Consider the following 20,287-nt stretch of genomic DNA (forward strand, 5'->3'; position numbering starts at 1 on the left):
TGTTATCAACCCTTTCTTGCAGTACACGCTATGAGGGGTGTGTGTGTATGCATGTGTATATGTGTGTGTGTGTATATATATATATATATATATATATATATATATATATATATATATATATATATATATATATATATATATATATATATATATATATATATATATATATATATATATATATACACACACACACAAAAGTGAGTACACCCCTCACATTTTTGTAAAGATTTGATTATATCTTTTCATGTGACAACACTGAAGAAATGACACTTTGCTACAATGTAAAGTAGTGACTGTACAGCTTGTATAACTGTAAATTTGCTGTCCCCTCAAAATAACTCAACACACAGCCTTTAATGTCTAAACCGCAGGCAACAAAAGTGAGTACACCCCTAAGTGAAAATATCCAAATTGGGCCCAAAGTGTGAATATTTTGTGGGGCCACCATTATTCTCCAGCACTGCCTTAACCCTCTTGGGCATGGAGTTCACCAGAGCTTCACAGGTTGCCACTGGAGTCCTCTTCCACTCCTCCATGATGACATCACAGAGCTGGTGGATGTTAGAGACCTTGTGCTCCTCCACATTCCGTTTGAGGATGCCCCACAGATGCTCAATACGGTTTAGGTCTGGAGACATGCTTGGCCAGTCCATCACCTTCACCCTCAGCTTCTTTAGCAAGGTAAAAGACGTTATCATGCTGGAATACTGCCCTGCGGCCCAGTCTCCGAAGGGAGGGGATCATGCTCTGCTTCAGTATGTCACAGTACATGTCGGCATTCATGGTTCCCTCAATGAACTGTAGCTCCCCAGTGCCAGCAGCACTCATGCAGCCCCAGACCATGACACTCCCACCACCATGCTTGACTGTAGGCAAGACACACTTGTCTTTGTACTCCTCACCTGATTGCCACCACACACGCTTGACACCAGCTGAACCAAATAAGTTTATCTTGGTCTCATCAGACCACAGGACATGGTTCCAGGAATCCATCTCCTTAGTCTCCTTGTCTTCAGCAAACTGTTTGCGGGCTTTCTTGTGCATCATCTTTAGAAGACATTTCCTTCTGGGACGACAGCCATGCAGACCAATTTGATGCAGTGTGCGGCGTATGGTCGGAGCACTGACAGGCTGACCCCCCCACCCCTTCAACCTCTGCAGCAATGCTGGCAGCAATCATACGCCTATTTCCCAAACACAACCTCTGGATATGACGCTGAGCACGTGCACTCAACTTCTTTGGTCCACCATGGCGAGGCCTGTTCTGAGTGGAACCTGTCCTGTTAAACCGCTGTATGGTCTTGACCACCGTGCTGCAGCTCAATGTCAGGGTCTTGGCAATCTTCTTATAGCCTAGGCCATCTTTATGTAGAGCAACAATTCTTTTTTTCAGATCCTCAGAGAGTTCTTTGCCATGAGGTGCCTTGTTGAACTTCCAGTGACCAGTATGAGGGAGTGTGAGAGCGATGACACGAAATTTAACACACCTGCTCCCCATTCACACCTGAGACCTTGTAACACTAACAAGTCATATGACACCAGGGAGGGAAAATGGCTAATTGGGCCCAATTTGGACATTTTCACTTAGGGGTGTACTCACTTTTGTTACCAGTGGTTTAGACTGTGTGTTGAGTTATTTTGAGGGCACAGCAAATTTACACTGTTACACAAGCTGTACACTCACTACTTTACATTGTAGCAAAGTGTCATTTCTTCAGTGTTGTCACATGAAGATAGATATATATATATATATATATATATATATATATATATATATATATATATATATATATATATATATATATATATATATATATATATATATATATATATATAAAATAAAAAAAGTAAATATACATAGTCATGTAAAGTTTTAGTCTGAAGTTTGTATTTGTAACTCTGTGTGTGGATTTTATTTTAAATATACGGAAAAATGGTACTGAAAATTTGCGCCCCCCGCCCCCCCCAATCTCATTAATCGGGGGAAAAAATAATCGGCCAACTTATCGATTATGAAAATGATCGTTAGTTGCAGCCCTAATAGACTGTGTCTTGCATTTCCTCTGTGCTGCAGTTGGAGTTTCATCTTTGAGTTAATTGTCTATGTGTTTTATTGTGTACAGCTCTACTGGAGGCACGTGGTCTGCCCCCTCACCTTTTTGGACCTCGCATGTCCCAACTGTTCCATCGTACCATCGGCACTGGAGCAAGTGAGCATCTGTCTGTGTGTCGTTCATGAATATTAAAAATTCCTTTACAGAATAAATGTAGATGCTTCGAGTTTTAATAAAGCTCATGCATCAGGTGAAAATTTTCAAAAAGTAATTTTGTACATTTTATAATTTTGCAACTTGATGAGTTTGCCTTTGTTATTGTGTATGTATTGTTCATCCTCTGAGTTTGCCATGCCAACTAAGTTCTCTTGATCCAGTTAGCAGCTTACCTGTTCGCCAACGTTAAAGCGTTATGCCCGGCTACTTTTTCAAACCCTGTGTATTGTGATGAACAGATTATGCCATTTATCATAATAAGCAGTTTAAGTGTGTGTGTTTGCAGGTTCGAAGGCTCAGCAGCTGCTGCAGGGTCTGCAGGCAACGGGGGACGAGTCTCAGCAGCTACAGGCAGCGATAGAAATGTGCCAGCTGTTGGTGATGGGGAACGAGGAGACACTGGGAGGATTTCCTGTGAAGAGTGTTGTACCCGCTTTGGTCAGTCCAAATTTACAGAAGTACATGGATAGATATAAATGAAAACAGACAAACCGCATTTTCCTCTGAATACAACCCCTGGCAAAAATGATGAAATGGCCACACTTGAAGGATGCTCACCCGGCTTTTTTACTTCGTAGCAAATAAACAGAACGCTGATATGACACAAAACCGTTTTTGTTTCATAGCTGAACATTCGCGCTTTCTGAAACATACCTCAAACAAATTAAAATTTCTAAAACAAATAAATCTTAAATGCAAATTTGTTTCCAGTTAAAAGAGCGTTCTTACAGACCTTAACCTTGAACTTTTTGAAAGGAAGCGTGACCCCAACAAGAGAGTTGTCGATTGAAACAATGGAAAGGATTGTAAAACTGTCAAGAAGGAAATCTAACACTGAGTGTGGCAAAAAAAAAAATGTCGGTTGTTCCCAGTCAGCTGTGTCTAAAATTTGGTGCAAGTATAAACAAAATGGGAAGGTTGTAAAAGATAAACATACGGGTATACCAAGGAAGATGTCAAAGCTTCAGGATGGAAAACTCGAACTGTAAGAAATCAGCTGAATGAAATGGGATTTACATACAGAAATGCCAAATGAAAACCAGCACTAACACCTAAATAGAAGAAAAGAATGTTACTGTGGGCTAAAGAGAAGCAATCATGGAGTGTGGATGATTGGATCAAAGTGATATTTAGTGATGAATCACGAATCTTGCGTTGGCCAAGGAGATGATGCTGAAACTTTTGTCTGGTGCTGTTCTAATGAAACATATAAAGATGACTGCCTAAAGAAAACAATCAAATTTCCCCTATATATGGGGTCGCATGTCAGGTAAAGGACCAGGGGAGACCTCGACAGTCAATGCACAGGTGTACATTGAAAGTTTGGACACTTTTCTCATTTCACTGATAGAAAATAGGTTTGCTGATGAAGCCACTTTTCAGGATGATAATCAATCTTCCCACAGAGCAAAGAGTGTTAAAGCTTTTCTTCAGGAAAGGCACATCAACGTAATGACATGGCCAGGTAACAGCCCGGATCTCAATCTGGTGGAAATGTGTCTATGATAAGGCTCCATCCTGCAAAGCTGATCTTTCAACCGCTATTCGAGAAAGTTGGAGCCAGGTTCATGGAGAATTAGTGAAGTCCATGCCTCAAAGATTTCAGGCTGTCATAAAAACCAGAGGAGCAACAAAGTACTAATTGTGATTGTTTTAGGTTTTTTGATGTTTCCATAATTTCTTCTCTTCTACTTGATCTGGAAAAAGAATATGCCATTAATTAAAACTATTGAATTTAGTTTATTTATGTTATGTTTGAAAAAAGCCAGAATGTTCAGCTATTAAACAAAAATTGTTTTGTCATATTTGTGATTTGTTTATTTACTACGAAGTAATAAAGCTGGGTGTGCGTCCTCAAAGTGTGGTGATTCCATCGTTTTTGCCAGGGGTTGTACTTTATTAATGAGAATGAATAACTAGCTATTGGGAAACCTCCAGAGCAGTCATACACTTGGCAAATGGGCTTGCTGTGATGGTCTGAAAGACCGCCCCCACTGTCATTTTCTTTTTTTTTACAGTAATAAAAATCATTTAGCTCAGATAGAGAACGGACGCTACAATTAAAAATGGAACATGTCTGCTCAATCCAGCGTGAGCCGAATGAGTCGGAGTTGCAGCATGGTGTACACTGTGTGTATTCGTTTGGTTAATAAAAGTTCATCATTGTACTGTTTTGTTGTTGTTTCATTAAGAATAATAATGAACCCACCATTCAAGCAATTGCCCTAAAAGCGAAATGCGCATAGCCGCACGGGCATTCATAAGCGATTTAAAAGCAAGGGGACAAGAGGGAAAAGCGCCCCTCCCTTCGCCTTCCCCTTCCCCCGCCAGTGGTACTGGTATTAGTGGCGTTGTGGCACGTCGATTAACCAGTGGGAAATGTCCTCACCGTCACAACCCTATTGACAAGCAACTAATTCAACGTGCCACATATTTCATCTGATAGCTGTGAGATGTGTTGAAAATAGTATTAACTGCTGCACATACGTTACTTACAGTACTACCGTATTGACAATACTACCATTTTAAATAAATAAATACAGTGGCGTTGGCGGTCTTTTGAAGCTTTAGTATCACGATACTACTGTAATACCGGTATACCGTGCAACCCTGCCAGGTTATGTGAATCTTTTTAGTTTATCTAGAATCCTTTAAGGATAGTCAAGTTCCAAACGTGCTCTTTAAACACCTGTGACTTTTGGTGTTCTCCCCCCCCCCCCCCCCCCCCCCCCACAGATAACGCTGTTACAAATGGAGCATAACTTTGATATTGTGAGTATGAGCTTTGCTTTATTCAGCCTTTTATGCATGTTATGTATAGCTAATGTACTCCAGTGGCAGCCCTCTGCTGTAACACTAGCTACGTTTCAGTAGGAAGTATTGTAAATCAGCATAGCATGTGTTGATGATTCCTGGATGCTTCAAGGGTAGAAAGAGTAACAGAGCTGCAGATGTTCAGTCAGTTTCATTCTAATCTGTAACACAGGGTGGACGCAGTGTGTTTGTATATAAATGGAGCTTGTTAAGGAGGAGAAACAATCTTAAAAAAAACTGTGTATTTACTTTTCAGATGAATCATGCATCTCGTGCTCTAACCTACATGATGGAGGCACTGCCACGCTCTTCTGCAGTAGTTGTAGACGCCATTCCTGTCTTCCTGGAAAAGGTGAGTGCCTACTGAATCCCGGGTTCAAAAATGCAGCGTGTGTGTGGTGTTGTCTCTCAATGGCGTTCATCCCAAACCATTATAGCACTGTAGTGAATAGTGTCAAAGTAGTATACAGCCTCAACAAATGACATGTACATTTTTTTTTGTGTGTGTAGCTTCAGGTGATCCAGTTTATCGATGTAGCCGAACAAGCTCTCACTGCGCTGGAGATGCTCTCACGGAGACACAGCAAGGCCATCCTGCAGGCTGTGAGTACACAGGACACCGCTAGTAGCCCTTAACGTGATTTACCTGCTAGTGCGCCCCCCACTCCCCCCCACCAAAAAAAATTGAGATGACCTCATAACTAAAGCTTTGTATGCTTATTACTTACTGATAACTGAATGATATGAAAACATTAACTCACCAAGTGAATTTTCCTTTCGTCGTTTCTAATGTGGAACAAACACACTGCAGCCTCCGATCAGTCTGTTTGACGCTTATCAATCTGTCCTGGTCTGACTGTCTCTCGACAGGGCGGCTTGGCCGACTGTTTGCTGTATCTGGAGTTTTTCAGTATTAATGCTCAGAGGAACGCGTTAGCCATTGCCGCTAACTGCTGCCAGAGCATCACACCTGACGAGTTTCACTTTGTAGCCGACTCGCTGCCTCTACTCACTCAGAGACTCACGCATCAGGTACACACACACACACTGTTTTTTAAACTGGGCATGTGCCAATATTCACCACATCATGACACATTAGCATTTCTTTAGAACATAAAGTTGCGTCGTAATGACGTAAGTTTGCTAAGGCCTATAATGTGAAAAGCGCAATGGAAATGCAGGCCAGCGGGGTAGGGGGTGCGAGTACACCCTTAGTTAGTTCAAGACATGTTATTCATTCAACAGTACTCGTGTTGTGTTCAACATCAGAAAAAATATTACTAGTTTGAGACTCATTTTCCTTTTTACACATTTTAGTGTACTCTGACTCATAACACTGAAGAATGAAAGCACATATTTGTATTTTGTGTGTGTGTGTGTATGTATGTATATATATATATATATATATGTATGTATGTGTGTATATATATATATATATATATATATATATATATATATATATATATATATATATATATATATATATATATATATATATATATATATGCGCATGCTATTAGCCAAAAGTTCGGAGACATTGACTTAACTGTTTCTCATGATCTTAAAAACCTTTTGATCTGAAGGTGTATGATTAAATGTTTGAAATCGCTGTTGTAGATAAATATAGTTGTGCCAACATATTTATTTCTTTCATTAGAAAGCTAACATTTTTTTAAAATGGATGACTTGGAGTGAAATATTCCGTAAAGCAGCCAGTAAGAGTCCAGCATCGTGGGAACTCCTTTAAAACTGTTTAAAAAGCATCTCAGGGGGATTCCTCAAGAAATCAGTTGAGAAAATGCCAAGAATACATTTCTGGAAATTCTAGTAATGCAAAAAGGGCGTCTACTTTGAAGATCCATACTAAATTATTTTGATTTATTTTGGATTCTTATCACAACATAATTCCCATAGTTCCCTGTGAGTTATTCCAGAGTTTTGAGGACTTTATTATTCTAAAATGTGGAGGGGGAAAAAAAATTAAAATAAAGAATGAGTGTCTAAACTTTTGACGAGTGTGTGTATGTATTTATCTGTGGATATTATATATAGCGCGAGTATGTGCCCTGTGTAGGCAGACTTCCTGAATGGAACACAGTGGAAGTGATTGATGTTTGTGTTTTAAATATATCAGTACATTGTGTAGTGGTGATTTGCGCGTGCCTACCAAACTATATTATGTAATGCCTTTATGTGTGTAGAGTCACCTAAATAACTTTCTTATTCAATTCTGTGTTTTGTGTTAAAAAAAAAAAAAAAAAAAAGGCGTCTTGATAGTGTAATGATTGTTAATGTTGCTCCTGTTAATGTTTTTTCAATCAGGATAAAAAATCAGTGGAGAGCACATGTCTCTGTTTCGCCCGGCTGGTAGACAACTTTCAGCATGAAGAGGTGAGGCAAATGTTTGTTCGAGGGTAACGTGCTAAATCAGTGTGTAGCACCTAATGCCGCTGAGCTGCCGGAGCAGCCTCCAAATCCATCATTTTGTATCTCCTCATACATTATGCTAATGTTGGACCTTTTGCCACCTGTAGAATTTGTTGCAGCAGGTGGCTTCACGCGATCTGCTTACCAACATCCAGCAGCTTCTGGTGGTGACGCCGCCGGTGCTGAGTTCAGGCATGTTCATCATGGTGGTGCGCATGTTCTCCCTCATGTGCTCCAACTGCCCCAACCTTGCTGTGCAGCTGATGAAGCAGAGTAGGTCTCTCTCTGTACAGTTTCATTATGAGTAGCAGAATATTGTGTTTAACACCATTAACTTGTAGCCCCCCCCCCCCCCCCCCCCCCCCTTCTCTCCCAGTCTCTCGCTCTCGCCCTCTCCCCTCTGTCTCACGCACACAAATACTAAATATGCCCTAATAAAAGAAATACACAGATGTTAATAGGACTAATGATATATGTGCTTGTGTGTGTGTGAGAGCAGATATCGCAGAGACACTGCGTTTCCTGCTTTGTGGAGCGTCTAATGGAAGTTGTCAGGAACAAATCGACCTTGTTCCCAGAAGCCCCCAGGAACTCTATGAGCTCACTTCTCTTATCTGGTACTTTTCCACTTATTAGATCTTCTATTTATGTTTTCTGAAGTGGTCTGCGATTTGAAACTATATTGAAACTGCAGTCTTTAGCACTTCTTAGTGGAAAAATCAGCTTTCGTAATATTTAGTTTAACCTTAACGTAAACCCTAACATAAAACAGAAGCGTACTTGTTTATGAGCAGTCCGAGACTGATGTACTGGAGTTTTCACCAGCCAAATTAGATTTTTGTTTATTCTATCAGTTTTACATGTTTTTCTGAGTCGCGTCTTTGTGCATTAACAGCAACCTCGATCTGTTATGTAACAGAGAATCCATGACTGCGTGTGCATTATGCGATTTTACTGCAGGACATGGAGGAAAAGAACCACCTGACACGAAGCGGAAGTGCATTAAAACGGCATAAAACACACCTAGTCGTGGATTATCCCGCTTATAGCGTGGTCACTTCCCAGCATTGATGAGTTAAAGCTGTCAATGTTTACAGCGCAAAATTTGACTGATAAGATAAAAATAACGGTTAATTTTCATTTATTTTATATACCGGTCGTTAGATCTAGAATTCGGCCCGCTCTAAATCATACACAGAGATAAAGATTACATTTACTTGAATGAATTTCAATAGTTATTAGAGAGAGAGAGTATAAGTGCACTTAAACTTCAAATCAATAAAATTATGTGGACTATTCCCAAAGCTTGATTAACAATAGACTGAACACAATGTTTACTAGCCACTCGGAGATATAAGAATGTTCAAACGTATTTTCTTTATATTAAATTGAAGCAAATTCCATGTGTACATGTATCCTACATGTATGCGTATGCTCACAGCCACAGACTTCTCCAGTAATGTTCCAGCTTGTATCTGTGTGTTCTAGTGAGCTGATGCCGTGCCTCCCCAGAGAGGGCATTTTTGCTGTAGATGCTATGTTGAAGAAGGGTAGCGCACACACTACAGAGGCCGCAGTGTGGCAGTGGAGGGATGACCGAGGCCTGTGGCATCCGTACAACCGCATAGACAGTCGTATCATTGAGGTAAAGACGTGCTGCTTGTATAATGATTTAAACAGTGCTGCTGTCCCTATCTTTCTAAACGTACCTCTGAATTTGTTGTTTCTAAAACCGTGTAGAATAGAATAGATGTATGATAGAATAGAATGTAGAATAGAATATAATTATTTTTAACTGGTTACGTAGCTGCAGGTAAAGTACCTGTTTTGCCATAATACACTGTGGCTGAAAGTTTGTGAATATTTGACCATCTCCATGTGTTCCCGTTGAACATCCTATTCCATATTTAATGCCTCTTTGCTGTTATAATAAGCTCCAATCTTCTGGGAAGGCTTTCCGCTAGATTTTGGAGTGTGGCTGTGGGGATTTGTGCTCCCACTCAGCCGCAAGCACATTAGTGAGGTCAGGCACTGATGTCGGGTGAGAAGGCTTGGGGCGCAGTCAGTGTTCCGGTTTATCCAAAAGGTGTTCAGTGGGGTTGTTCCACACCAACCGTGTCTTTATGGACCTTGTTTAGTGCACAGGGGTGCCAATGTCATGCTGGAATATGTTTGTGCCAGACCTTTAGTTCCTGTGAAGGGAAACTGTAATACTACTGCATACAGAGACCTCTTATACAATCGTGTACTTCCAACTTTCTAGCAAAAGTCTGGGGAAGAATTACATTTGGGTGAGCTGGTCAGGTGTCCGCAAACTTTGCGCCATATAGTGTATCTGATATCGTGGCAAGACTTATTGGATGCCACTTTGGCTGAATTCTGGCAAATAGTCAAAAATAGATGATAAATCTATAACGTCATTGATTTTTCTCCAATTTTATACTCTTGCCTAGGCTTTCTGCAAAGGTCATTTTGGGTAAAGAGCTTTAGTATACCTAGGTAGTTTATTTATTAACTTTAATATCTTTAATTTAACTAGGTAGTTTATTTAGTAAGTTTAATACACCTAGGTAGTTTATTTATTAACTTTAGTATACCTGGGTAGTTTATTTATTAACTTTAGTATACATAGGTAGTTTATTTAGTAAGTTTAATGTACCTAGGTAGTTTATTTATTAACTGAAATATACCTAGGAAGTTTATTTAGTGACGTTAGTATAGCTAGGTACTTTATTTAGTAACTTTAGTATCCTTAGGAAGTTTATTTTCTGCATATTTCTGTAAACTCCCAGGCTTAGGCCAGAGCATAACCTGTTTTTTCACCAACATATTTGTCATATTTGGTCTGTACTGCATAAATAGATCCCCTAGGCCTGTTCCTGGGACAATGGGGACAGCTGGGTGGCAGATCATCTGGCTAACTAGTTTCCAAGCATTGTTAATCTTATTCTACTTGATTATAATAAAGTTAGATGGCCATCCAAACTGTTTTATAAGAATTACATCATTACCTGTACAGGTAGATCAAAGTAATCCGGTACTATGTAAATAGTATAACGAATAGAAAATGCAGTAAATTACAGTGATGAGTTTTTGACACCTTTTAGTACAGTATAGTTACAGACGCATCCCATGACCATGTGTGACTTGCTGTCGCTTGTTTTATGGACTCATTTTGTTACTGCTCTGAAAACAGTAGGTAAAAGAACACGTTTTCCGTGTGTGTCTGTCTCTATCAGACGGCCCATCAGAACGGCGAGGACGAGATCAGCCTTTCAACACTCGGCCGAGTTTACACCATTGACTTCAACTCTATGCAGCAGATCAATGAGGACACAGGAACGGCACGGGGAATTCAGAGGAAACCCAACCCCCTGATCAACCCCAACACTGGTACTTACTCTCACACACACTCAGAACGAAAGATTGAGCTGCTTGTCCTATCAGTGTGATTTTCATTTTTACCAAAGGACTCTGAGGAACTTTGTTAGCTCTTTTCACATATTTAAATGATGTTACTACACTGATAAATCTCTCCGTGTAGAAATCGCTGATTTTTAATACCTTGTATTTAATCCAACTATATAGCGATCATAGCAAATACTCAAGGTAGATAATGTTTAGTTGTTTCAGTGACCACCCCTCGTGCTAGCTTTATTTTACAGATAGGGTAATGCTGTTATGCTGGCTGTTTATGGTTATCTAACTATTTCAGTGTATAGCTAGCTTTTTTCACGTCATGCTACAACAAACCATTTGCACGTTCACCTGGTGTCATTATCAGCCCTATATAAATCTAAAAGAATCTGGCTGGAGTCAGTATTTCAAGCCAGAACATAGCTGCTTAATGTTTTTTCATTGCAGTTCACCTCAGAGGCAGGAGAGGTCTCTGAAACCTTGCAACCTGTACCTTGTAATTATATCTGTAGTTATACCATGGTCTGTCCGAGTACTCGATTCTGATTGGCTGGAAGGCGTGCGTTTAAAACTGTGTGTACCACAGATAGTGCCGGTCAGTTTAATCACCGTTTTAAATGAATGCACTGTAACCATAGTAACACAGAATTAAACTCGCAGCTTCATTATTATTATTATTATTATTGTTATTATTATTATTAGATATGCGGAACAGGATATATATATATATATATATATATATATATATATATATATATATATATATATATATATATATATATATATATATATATATATATATGCGCGCTGTGAACATCTGACAGGTTTAACTTGTCAATGCTGGGAAGTGACCACAGTATAAGCGGGATAATCCACAGAAACGTGTGCGTTACCTTGTTTTAATGCACTCCGCTTCACGTCAGATGGTTCTTTGTCTCCATGTCGTGTGTTAAAATCGTGTAACGCAGGCCTAGTCGTGGATTCTCTCTTACTTTAACAGCTAGCCTCTGCGTAATATCTTAAACATAATAATTTCCTGTGAGTCTAACAAAATGCTCATTTATATAATCTCCCTTTGCGTCATTGTCTACTTCAACCCCAGGCCATGTGGAGGTGCGTGGTGAGGATGCGCGTGCTGAGCTGATGCGGGAAGAGGCGGAGCTAGCACGCTGCTTTATTAAGACTCTGTTTGGCGTGCTATATGAGGTCTACAGCTCCTCAGCCGGCCCCGCCGTCAGACACAAGTGCCTCAGAGCCATCCTGCGCATCATATACTTCTCAGACTCCGAGCTGCTCAAGGACGTGCTGCGCAACCATGCCGTCTCCAGGTCAGTCTCTTTCACACCTCAGCATGACTGTGTGTGTGTGTGTGTGTGTGTGTGTGTGTGTGTGTGTGTGTGAGATAAGCCAAACAAATAATAGATATGTTTGGACAAAGAAAGATGGAGTGGTTCGTGTTTGTACGTGGCACTGAGCACTGTTTGGTATCTGGCCAAGTAGAGGCTACTTTCCCAAAACTCCCTAACGAATTGTTCCATATGCTTCATTCTGATATCTGAAACATTACAAAGCGACAGTTAAATCTGAAATGGTTGAATCGTTACCGCTTTGCTATAGCGCACCGAACCCTGTTGTTGAAACACATGTTTATATGGGAATATTTACGCATGGTGATGCTGGAGCTTATTCTATTGTTCCCTTGAAAAAGATGCTGATGTCATTGCTAGCTCAGTTAAAATGGCGTTTCATAGATGAACACTTTTCAGTGATCTCAAACACAAGCGATAATTGTTGGGTTTCACAAAAAGAATGAGCGTTAGTCCCAATGTCATTAGAATTATGGGAGATTAAAAAAAGAGCTGAATCGTAGTTCCAGAACGCAATTGTAAACTACATGGGATAAGATGCATTTGTTCGGAGTTGGCAAGAACTGGCCTCATTTATCAAGCTGTATATAAACAGATTTTTTCGTAAAATTGTTCGTACGATGATGTAAACAAGAAATTTGATATTCACGAAATTCATGTAAATTCATGAAAACCTTTGGCTCCTGATTGTGTGTGAATTTTTACATATAAGAAGACTGACTAATGTAAAGTTCAAACCACACAAGTTACATGGATTTCTGCACACATTTTATATATATATATATATAATATAAAAATGTGTGTGTGTGTGTGTGTGTATATATATATATATATATATATATATATATATATATATATATATATATATATATATATATATATATATATATATATATATATATATATATATATGTATATATATATATATGTGTGTGTGTGTGTGTATATGTATGTATAAAGTAATATACTGTTGAGATTGTATAGCTTACTTTTATTATATTTACAGTGTTTAGCAGATGCCCTTGCCCAAAGCAACTTACAGTAGTGCTTTGTAGTCTGTATGAATACATCCTCATGCCTAGTTCACTAGGTCTGGGACTAAAAATACCATCAAGGAAAGATTTCTGAACCCAGTCCTTTTATATCATTGCCATTAATTAAAGAATATGAAAAATATCAAAAGTGAGCCAACATAAAACCCGTAAATGAAGACAAATAAAACGGATCTTTTAACTATGACAAAGGAAACAAATGCCTTAACTGACGGGATAGTTTGGCTCATGATGATGATTGTTGTTGTTGTTGTTGTTATTATTATTATTATTATTATTATTATTATTATTATTAATATCAAGTATTAGATATTTCTCAAATAATTTCCACTTCTGCCTTTCAGCCTTTACATCTCACTGTTTATTTCGTGACTCCTGTCCGTGCACGTGACCTTTTATGGAGTTTTGTGGGTGGGGGAAAAATCAATGTTCACAAAGCTTTTATAAATCTGGTGGAAAGTTGTTTTTTGTTTTGTCCCCCCCCCCCCCCCCCCCCCCACCTTTTGGTTTGGCTTATGCAAACAATTACACACAACTGTGGGACACCAAATCAGCTTGGCTAGTCAGCAGACTATAAGATATTGAGCGTAATGGATTTGTTTTGTGTTTGAACAGAATTTGTTCATCCGAAAACATAAACTCACTTTTTTGTTCCAAAATAAATCTTGAAAGCCATTATCTCACACACGTATTTTGGAATAATATGCGAGTTGTTCTGTTCAGGGTGGATTGTTGCTTTACGTGTTGTCCTGTGTAAGCAGACACTGAAAACCATGATCATGGGTTGCACAATAATCAGACAGAATTCATCCAATTGTCACACTTACATGAAAGTGCCCTTATTATGCTATATAAAAAGTGCCTAGTTTTGTTTGAGGTCTCATACAATAGGTTTTCATGCATTCAAGGTCAAAAAACACTTTCATTTTCTCATAATTTAAATTGCAGCATCACCTATTTTTCTGTGCCTCAAACGACTCTCTCAAGGAACCGTTCACTTTAAACTCTGACTTTCAGAGAGCCTACTCTGTACTGATTTGTCAGATGTCCCAGTCTGTTGTGATTGGTCTGCCGCTTACAGCATGTGTCAGAATGGCCATTACCACATCTGAATTTTAGCTCAGTAATAATGTCGTCATTTTACCGTATCAATTTGAGCCCGAGTCCGATAGTGATGCATCATAAGATCAACCCAAGCCACCATCGCTATGACATGACAAGAACAGGACGTTTCTCAGTGGTACGTTTAAATGTAGTTTGACAGTAACATGAGTTAGCCTGTTAGCGGAGGCCTACAGCTGTGCACTGGCTGTACACGTATACAACACAAAGAAATGCATTTGGAACACTTGGTAGAAAATATTTACGTAAATAATTAATCATACTTACAGGTTGTGATCCAGAGGCACAAGATGGTCCAAATAAAGTGGGTACAGCCCCATCTTTAACGAGTAATTGTTTCACAAGTCCCGCGTTGTCTTCAGCTAGATTTGAGAAGCAGTCGCCTGTGAAATGACGGGAACACAAATGAAGGTCGGAGTTGAACTGCTTTGGTATCATTTTAAAAATTAATTCCAACCACTGATGCTTTACATCCTCATCCTTTGGGAGTCCATGCAAAGTGCTTTTGCAGCGCAGAAAACAACGTCTTCTAGACACGAACCTAACTCTTTCAGGACGCAACTACTGTAGGGTAGTGTTTGACGGTGAGTCAAAGTACACGTTGTTCACGAGCTGCCAATGAAGACCTGAGGCGGGGTTTTTTGTTACAAACCTACATAGGTTAGTACAGGAAGTAAGTCTGGAATTACAGAGGACTCGTTTCAGCTGTTCAGAATAGGTTCCTTCTTTTGGGAGTCGAGAACTCCGTTTGTCCTGCGCTTTGATTTTTTGAAACTTTTGCAGACTTTTTACATTCACAAACAGCTCATGAAAGGTAATATTTGAAAAAGCATAATGGGTGCATTTTCCAGGAAGTACAGCAGGTGTTTTTGTGCTTTACAGCAATGCCATGCGTGTGTGTATAAAACATGTATGTGTTTGTGCATCCACAGTCACATAGCCTCCATGCTGTCCAGTCAAGACCTGAAGATTGTGGTCGGCTCTCTGCAGATGGCTGACATCCTCATGCAGAAGCTGCCTGATGTGTTCAGTGTGTACTTCAGGAGAGAAGGTAAAGATGTTCACACAGTTGTGTTGCTTAAATTTGCAGTCTGATGTTTTGCCTGTGGGTCAAATTGCTGTCTTCCGTGCCAATGCCTATAGGAAGTGATAATGTTGGGTAATTATTCTTTCCAGTGGAATCTTTGTGACATACAAGTTAGGCCGAGTTCAATCGAAGCATGCTAGATCTTCATGCTTATCCTATTCCTTGCATTGGAGAGCTGTTCAGGATTTACATGCTGCATGATTAAGACCGTTTTACTGTGTCTGGCTAAATCCAGTTACAACATTGCATTCAGATCAGATTTTCTCCCTGCAATAAAACCATGCAGGGAGACATTTAATGAACTTTTATACATGGAATACACTGGAGTGCACTGTCTCGGTTTGCTTGAAGGCTGATTAAACGCTACTGCCAGTTAGATCATTAAATCGGTTTTAAAGAAAAAGTTTACTGGAGCTTCCCCATTTCTTTATCCACACAATAAGAGCTAAACATCTGCACAGGTGCATCTCAAAAAATTAGAACATCATGGAAAAGTAGTCCCCCCGTCCCCCCCTTCTCTAATTTAATTAAAAAAGTGGAACTTTCATATATTCTAGATTCATTACACACACAGTGAAATATTTCAAGCTTTTTTTTGTTTTAATCTTGATTATGGCTTATGGCTCATGGAAATCAAAAATCCAGTATCTCAAAATATTAGAATAAAGAATTTGTAATACAGAAATGTCAACCTTCTGAAAAGTATGTTAATTTGTGCACTCAATACTCGGTCAGGACTGTAATCCTTTTGCGCGAATTACTGCATCAGTGCGGCGTGGCATGGAGGCAATCAGCCTATGGCACTGCTGAGGTGTTAATGGAAGCCCAGATTGGTTTGATAGCGGCCTTCAGCTCGTCTGTATTGTTGGGTCTGGTGTCTCTCTCAGATTCTCTATGGGGTTCAGGTCAGGCGAGTTGGCTGGCCAATCAAGCACCGTAATACCATGTTCAGCAAACTAGGTGCTAGTAGTTTTGGCATTATACAATGGCATTATAAACAGTTATTAACAAAGACGCTCGTGTTCATTTAGAAAGGTGAACAATTTCAGTGTTTGAGCTGCCCACCATGTAGTGATTGATTCACATGTTGGTCTCTCCCAATTTAAAATAAATAAATATATGTACACACACAGTATCTCACAAAAGTGAGTACACCCCTCACATTTTTTAAAAATATTTGATTATATCTTTTCATGTGACAACACTGAAGAAATGACACTTTGCTACAATGTAAAGTAGTGAGTGTACAGCTTGTGTAACAGTGTAAATTTGCTGTCCCCTCAAAATAACTCAACACACAGCCATTAATGTCTAAACTGCTGGCAACAAAAGTGAGTACACCCCTAAGTGAAAATGTCCAAATTTGGCCCAAAGTGTGAATATTTTGTGGGGCCACCATTATTCTCCAGCACTGCCTTAACCTTCTTGGGCATGGAGTTCACCAGAGCTTCACAGGTTGCCACTGGAGTCCTCTTCCACTCCTCCATGGCGACATCACAGAGCTGGTGGATGTTCGAGACCTTGTGCTCCTCCACCTTCCGTTTGAGGATGCCCCACAGATGCTCAATAGGGTTTAGGTCTGGAGACATGCTTGGCCAGTCCATCACCTTCACCCTCAGCTTCTTTAGCAAGGCAGTGGTCGTCTTGGAGGTGTGTTTCGGGTCGTTATCATGCTGGAATACTGCATACTGATCATGCTCTGCTTTAGTATGTCACAGTACATGTTGGCATTCATGGTTCCCTCAATGAACTGTAGCTCCCCAGTGCCGGCAGCACTCATGCAGCCCCAGACCATGACACTCCCACCAGCATGCTTGACTGTAGGCAAGACACACTTGTCTTTGTACTCCTCACCTGATTGCTGCCACACACGCTTGACACCATCTGAACCAAATAAGTTTATCTTGGTCTCATCAGACCACAGGACATGGTTCCACTAATAAGTGTACTCACTTTTATTGCCAGCGGTTTAGACATTAACGGCTGTGTGTTGAGTTAATTTGAGGGGACAGCAAATTTACTCTGTTACACAAGCTGTACAGTCACTACTTTACATTGTAGCAAAGTGTCATTTCTTCAGTGTTGTCACATGAAAAGATATAATCAAATATTTAAAAAATGTGAGGTGTGTACTCACTTTTGTGAGATACTGTAAATAAATAAATGTGTGTGTGTATATATGTATGTGTGTGTGTGTGTATATATGTGTGTGTGTGTGTGTGTATATATGTGTGTGTATATATATATATATATATATATATATATATATATATATATATATATATATATATATATATATATATATATATATATATATATATATATATATATATATATATAATATCTCTATCTCTTTCCTTCAGGAGGTGTGGAGGCGTTAGTGCTTGACACAACTCGATCATTATTTAGGCAAATTATTTATTTTAATATCAGTCAATGAAGAAGTAGTGTTTATTCAGTGAGCGGTTTTATTAAACTGTAAACTTGCATTTCATTTGTCTTTTTATATTTTTTTCCTGCATATTCAGCAAGCAATTGAATTTGGGAAAAATTCAGCTCTGTTTTATTTGTTCCACAGGTAACCAAAATATACTAAATACATATGGTCTTGTGAAATTGAAGGACATTATATTGTGATGTATACCAATATTGTTTGCATTTTAAACTCCCTCATGTTATATTTTGCCCATGCCTCTCACAACTAGTCCCCAGTGTACCTCAAGGGATAAAGAGACCATAATGATGCTGCAAGTCAGCTGGTGTATTAAACCGTTTGTAATTCGGGTGTGTGTGTGTGCAGGTGTGATGCACCAGGTGAAGAACCTGGCTGAGAGCGAGTCGTTCCTCCCCAGTCCACCCAAGGCGTGCACAAGCGGCATCACCGCGGCAACCACCACTATCACCACGGCAACCACACCCGCCGCCTCCAGCGTCACGCCAGATTTGGGCTCACCGAGTTTCCATAACAACATGGAGGACTCGCTGGACCTCAGCCCACAGGGGTACATACGCAACCTCTTTACGTCAACACACATCCACCCCTACACATTCGGTTAAAGCGTAGTGTGTTCACTTTACTCTCTGCATGTGGACAGCAGTGGTAACAGTGTGTGTTTTGCAGTCGTCTGAGTGATGTTCTGAAGAGGAAGCGCCTTCCTCGCAGAGTACCACGTCGTCCCAAATATTCTCCACCCAGAGATGATGAGAAAGTGGACAATCAGGGTGAGACAAACACATAACGTGTGTATGTATGATATGATATATATATATATATATATATATATATATATATATATATATATATATATATATATATATATATATATGTATGTATGTATGTATGTATGTATGTATGTATATATGTGTGTATATATATGTATATAAAAATAAATAATTATAATAGAAACAAACTCCTGTTTGAGTAGTATGCTGATTTTGTGCTAATTTTGGGAGGGTTTTCATGGTGTGTATATTTGTGTATCTGCTTGTCCCCTCTAGCTAAGAGTCCCACTACCACTGCGTCTCCCAAATCATCCTTCCTGGCGAGTCTTAACCCCAAAACCTGGGGAAAACTTGGTGCTCAGAACAATAGCACTAACTCTGAGCCGTCTCGCACAGCCGGAGTCAGCGGCCTTGCACGCACAGCTAACAAAGACACGGTCTCTAATAACAGGCGAGTACAAACTTCTCCTAAATTTAAGATATTTTCTTTCATGTTCTTCAGCAAGTGTTTGGTAGATCTCGGGATCCTGTCAGGGTCAAGGTAGATTTTGTGTGTGTATATTATAGACTAGGATTAAAACACCTTTATACTCAGTTTATTGTACACTATATATGAGATGTTTGGGATTTAGCTCTGTATATCATGTATGTACACTTCATGGGTATGAAGCAATGGCTATTACATCCTTCATAGTGCACTTTATAGCCAATAAGGAGCCACAGTTTAATACCAAATGCTGCTCTACTTAATAGCCGTACTTAGGCCACGTTCTATGTAATGCATTACACGTTCAATAGAGTTTGGACTTCTCTGATGTGTTGCATTTTCAAGAAGCCTAGAGATAAATCAAATGTAAAGTTTACCTTCTTTATGTGTGTGTGTGTTACAGGGATAAGATTAAGGCATGGATAAAGGAGCAGGCCAGTAAGTTTGTGGAACGATACTTCAATTCAGAGAATGTGGACGGCAGCAACCCAGCACTGAACGTTCTTCAGAGACTGTGTACTGCTACAGAGCAGCTCAGCCTGCAGGTACACACACACACAGACACACACACACACACACACAGCTACAAATACAGCCAGATCCATAAATATTTGGACATTAATAGTTATTTTCGCTGTCTACCAAAGTATATTGTAGGTGAAATTAAGTAATGAATATGAGCAAAGTGCATAGTTTCAGCTTTAATTTGAGGCCATTTACATCCAGATCAGGTGAACGGTGTAGCAGTCTTGTGTAGGAATTTGGAATTTTTGCTGTTAACTCTCCATATGAAGCCCATTTGAGAAACAAGCCCATTTGAGAGATCGCAAAAACATTAGGTATGGCAAAATTAACTATTTGGTACATTTCTTAAAAAGAAAAAAAAATGCACTGGTAAGCTCTGGAACACCAGAAAACCATTGAAATCACCTGTAAATGGCAGAAAAAAATCTTCCCCTGGTTAAGAAAATCCCTTCCCCAGAGGTAGGTGTATCTGTGTCAAAGTCAAAAATCAAGACTTC

At 39.5% G+C, this 20,287-nt stretch overlaps 1 protein-coding gene across 6 annotated transcripts in view; it reads left to right on the plus strand.

Moving 5' to 3' along the window:
• Nucleotides 1-20,287, plus strand: part of trip12 (thyroid hormone receptor interactor 12) — a 70,988-nt gene that overhangs the window by 30,692 nt on the left and 20,009 nt on the right. For all 6 annotated transcript variants that reach the window (XM_017465691.3, XM_017465695.3, XM_017465692.3 and 3 more), the window contains 17 exons: nucleotides 2,124-2,210; nucleotides 2,557-2,708; nucleotides 5,007-5,042; nucleotides 5,341-5,436; nucleotides 5,595-5,687; nucleotides 5,955-6,116; nucleotides 7,407-7,475; nucleotides 7,619-7,784; nucleotides 8,011-8,128; nucleotides 9,000-9,156; nucleotides 10,751-10,904; nucleotides 12,031-12,256; nucleotides 15,402-15,520; nucleotides 18,357-18,558; nucleotides 18,678-18,778; nucleotides 19,055-19,229; nucleotides 19,669-19,810. In XM_017465691.3, coding sequence (XP_017321180.1) covers nucleotides 2,124-2,210; nucleotides 2,557-2,708; nucleotides 5,007-5,042; nucleotides 5,341-5,436; nucleotides 5,595-5,687; nucleotides 5,955-6,116; nucleotides 7,407-7,475; nucleotides 7,619-7,784; nucleotides 8,011-8,128; nucleotides 9,000-9,156; nucleotides 10,751-10,904; nucleotides 12,031-12,256; nucleotides 15,402-15,520; nucleotides 18,357-18,558; nucleotides 18,678-18,778; nucleotides 19,055-19,229; nucleotides 19,669-19,810 — 2,255 coding nt within the window. The remainder of the gene's footprint in view (nucleotides 1-2,123; nucleotides 2,211-2,556; nucleotides 2,709-5,006; nucleotides 5,043-5,340; nucleotides 5,437-5,594; nucleotides 5,688-5,954; nucleotides 6,117-7,406; nucleotides 7,476-7,618; nucleotides 7,785-8,010; nucleotides 8,129-8,999; nucleotides 9,157-10,750; nucleotides 10,905-12,030; nucleotides 12,257-15,401; nucleotides 15,521-18,356; nucleotides 18,559-18,677; nucleotides 18,779-19,054; nucleotides 19,230-19,668; nucleotides 19,811-20,287) is intronic.

This window comes from Ictalurus punctatus, chromosome 4 (assembly GCF_001660625.3).
Source record: "Ictalurus punctatus breed USDA103 chromosome 4, Coco_2.0, whole genome shotgun sequence".
Classification (NCBI taxonomy): Eukaryota; Metazoa; Chordata; class Actinopteri; order Siluriformes; family Ictaluridae; genus Ictalurus; species Ictalurus punctatus.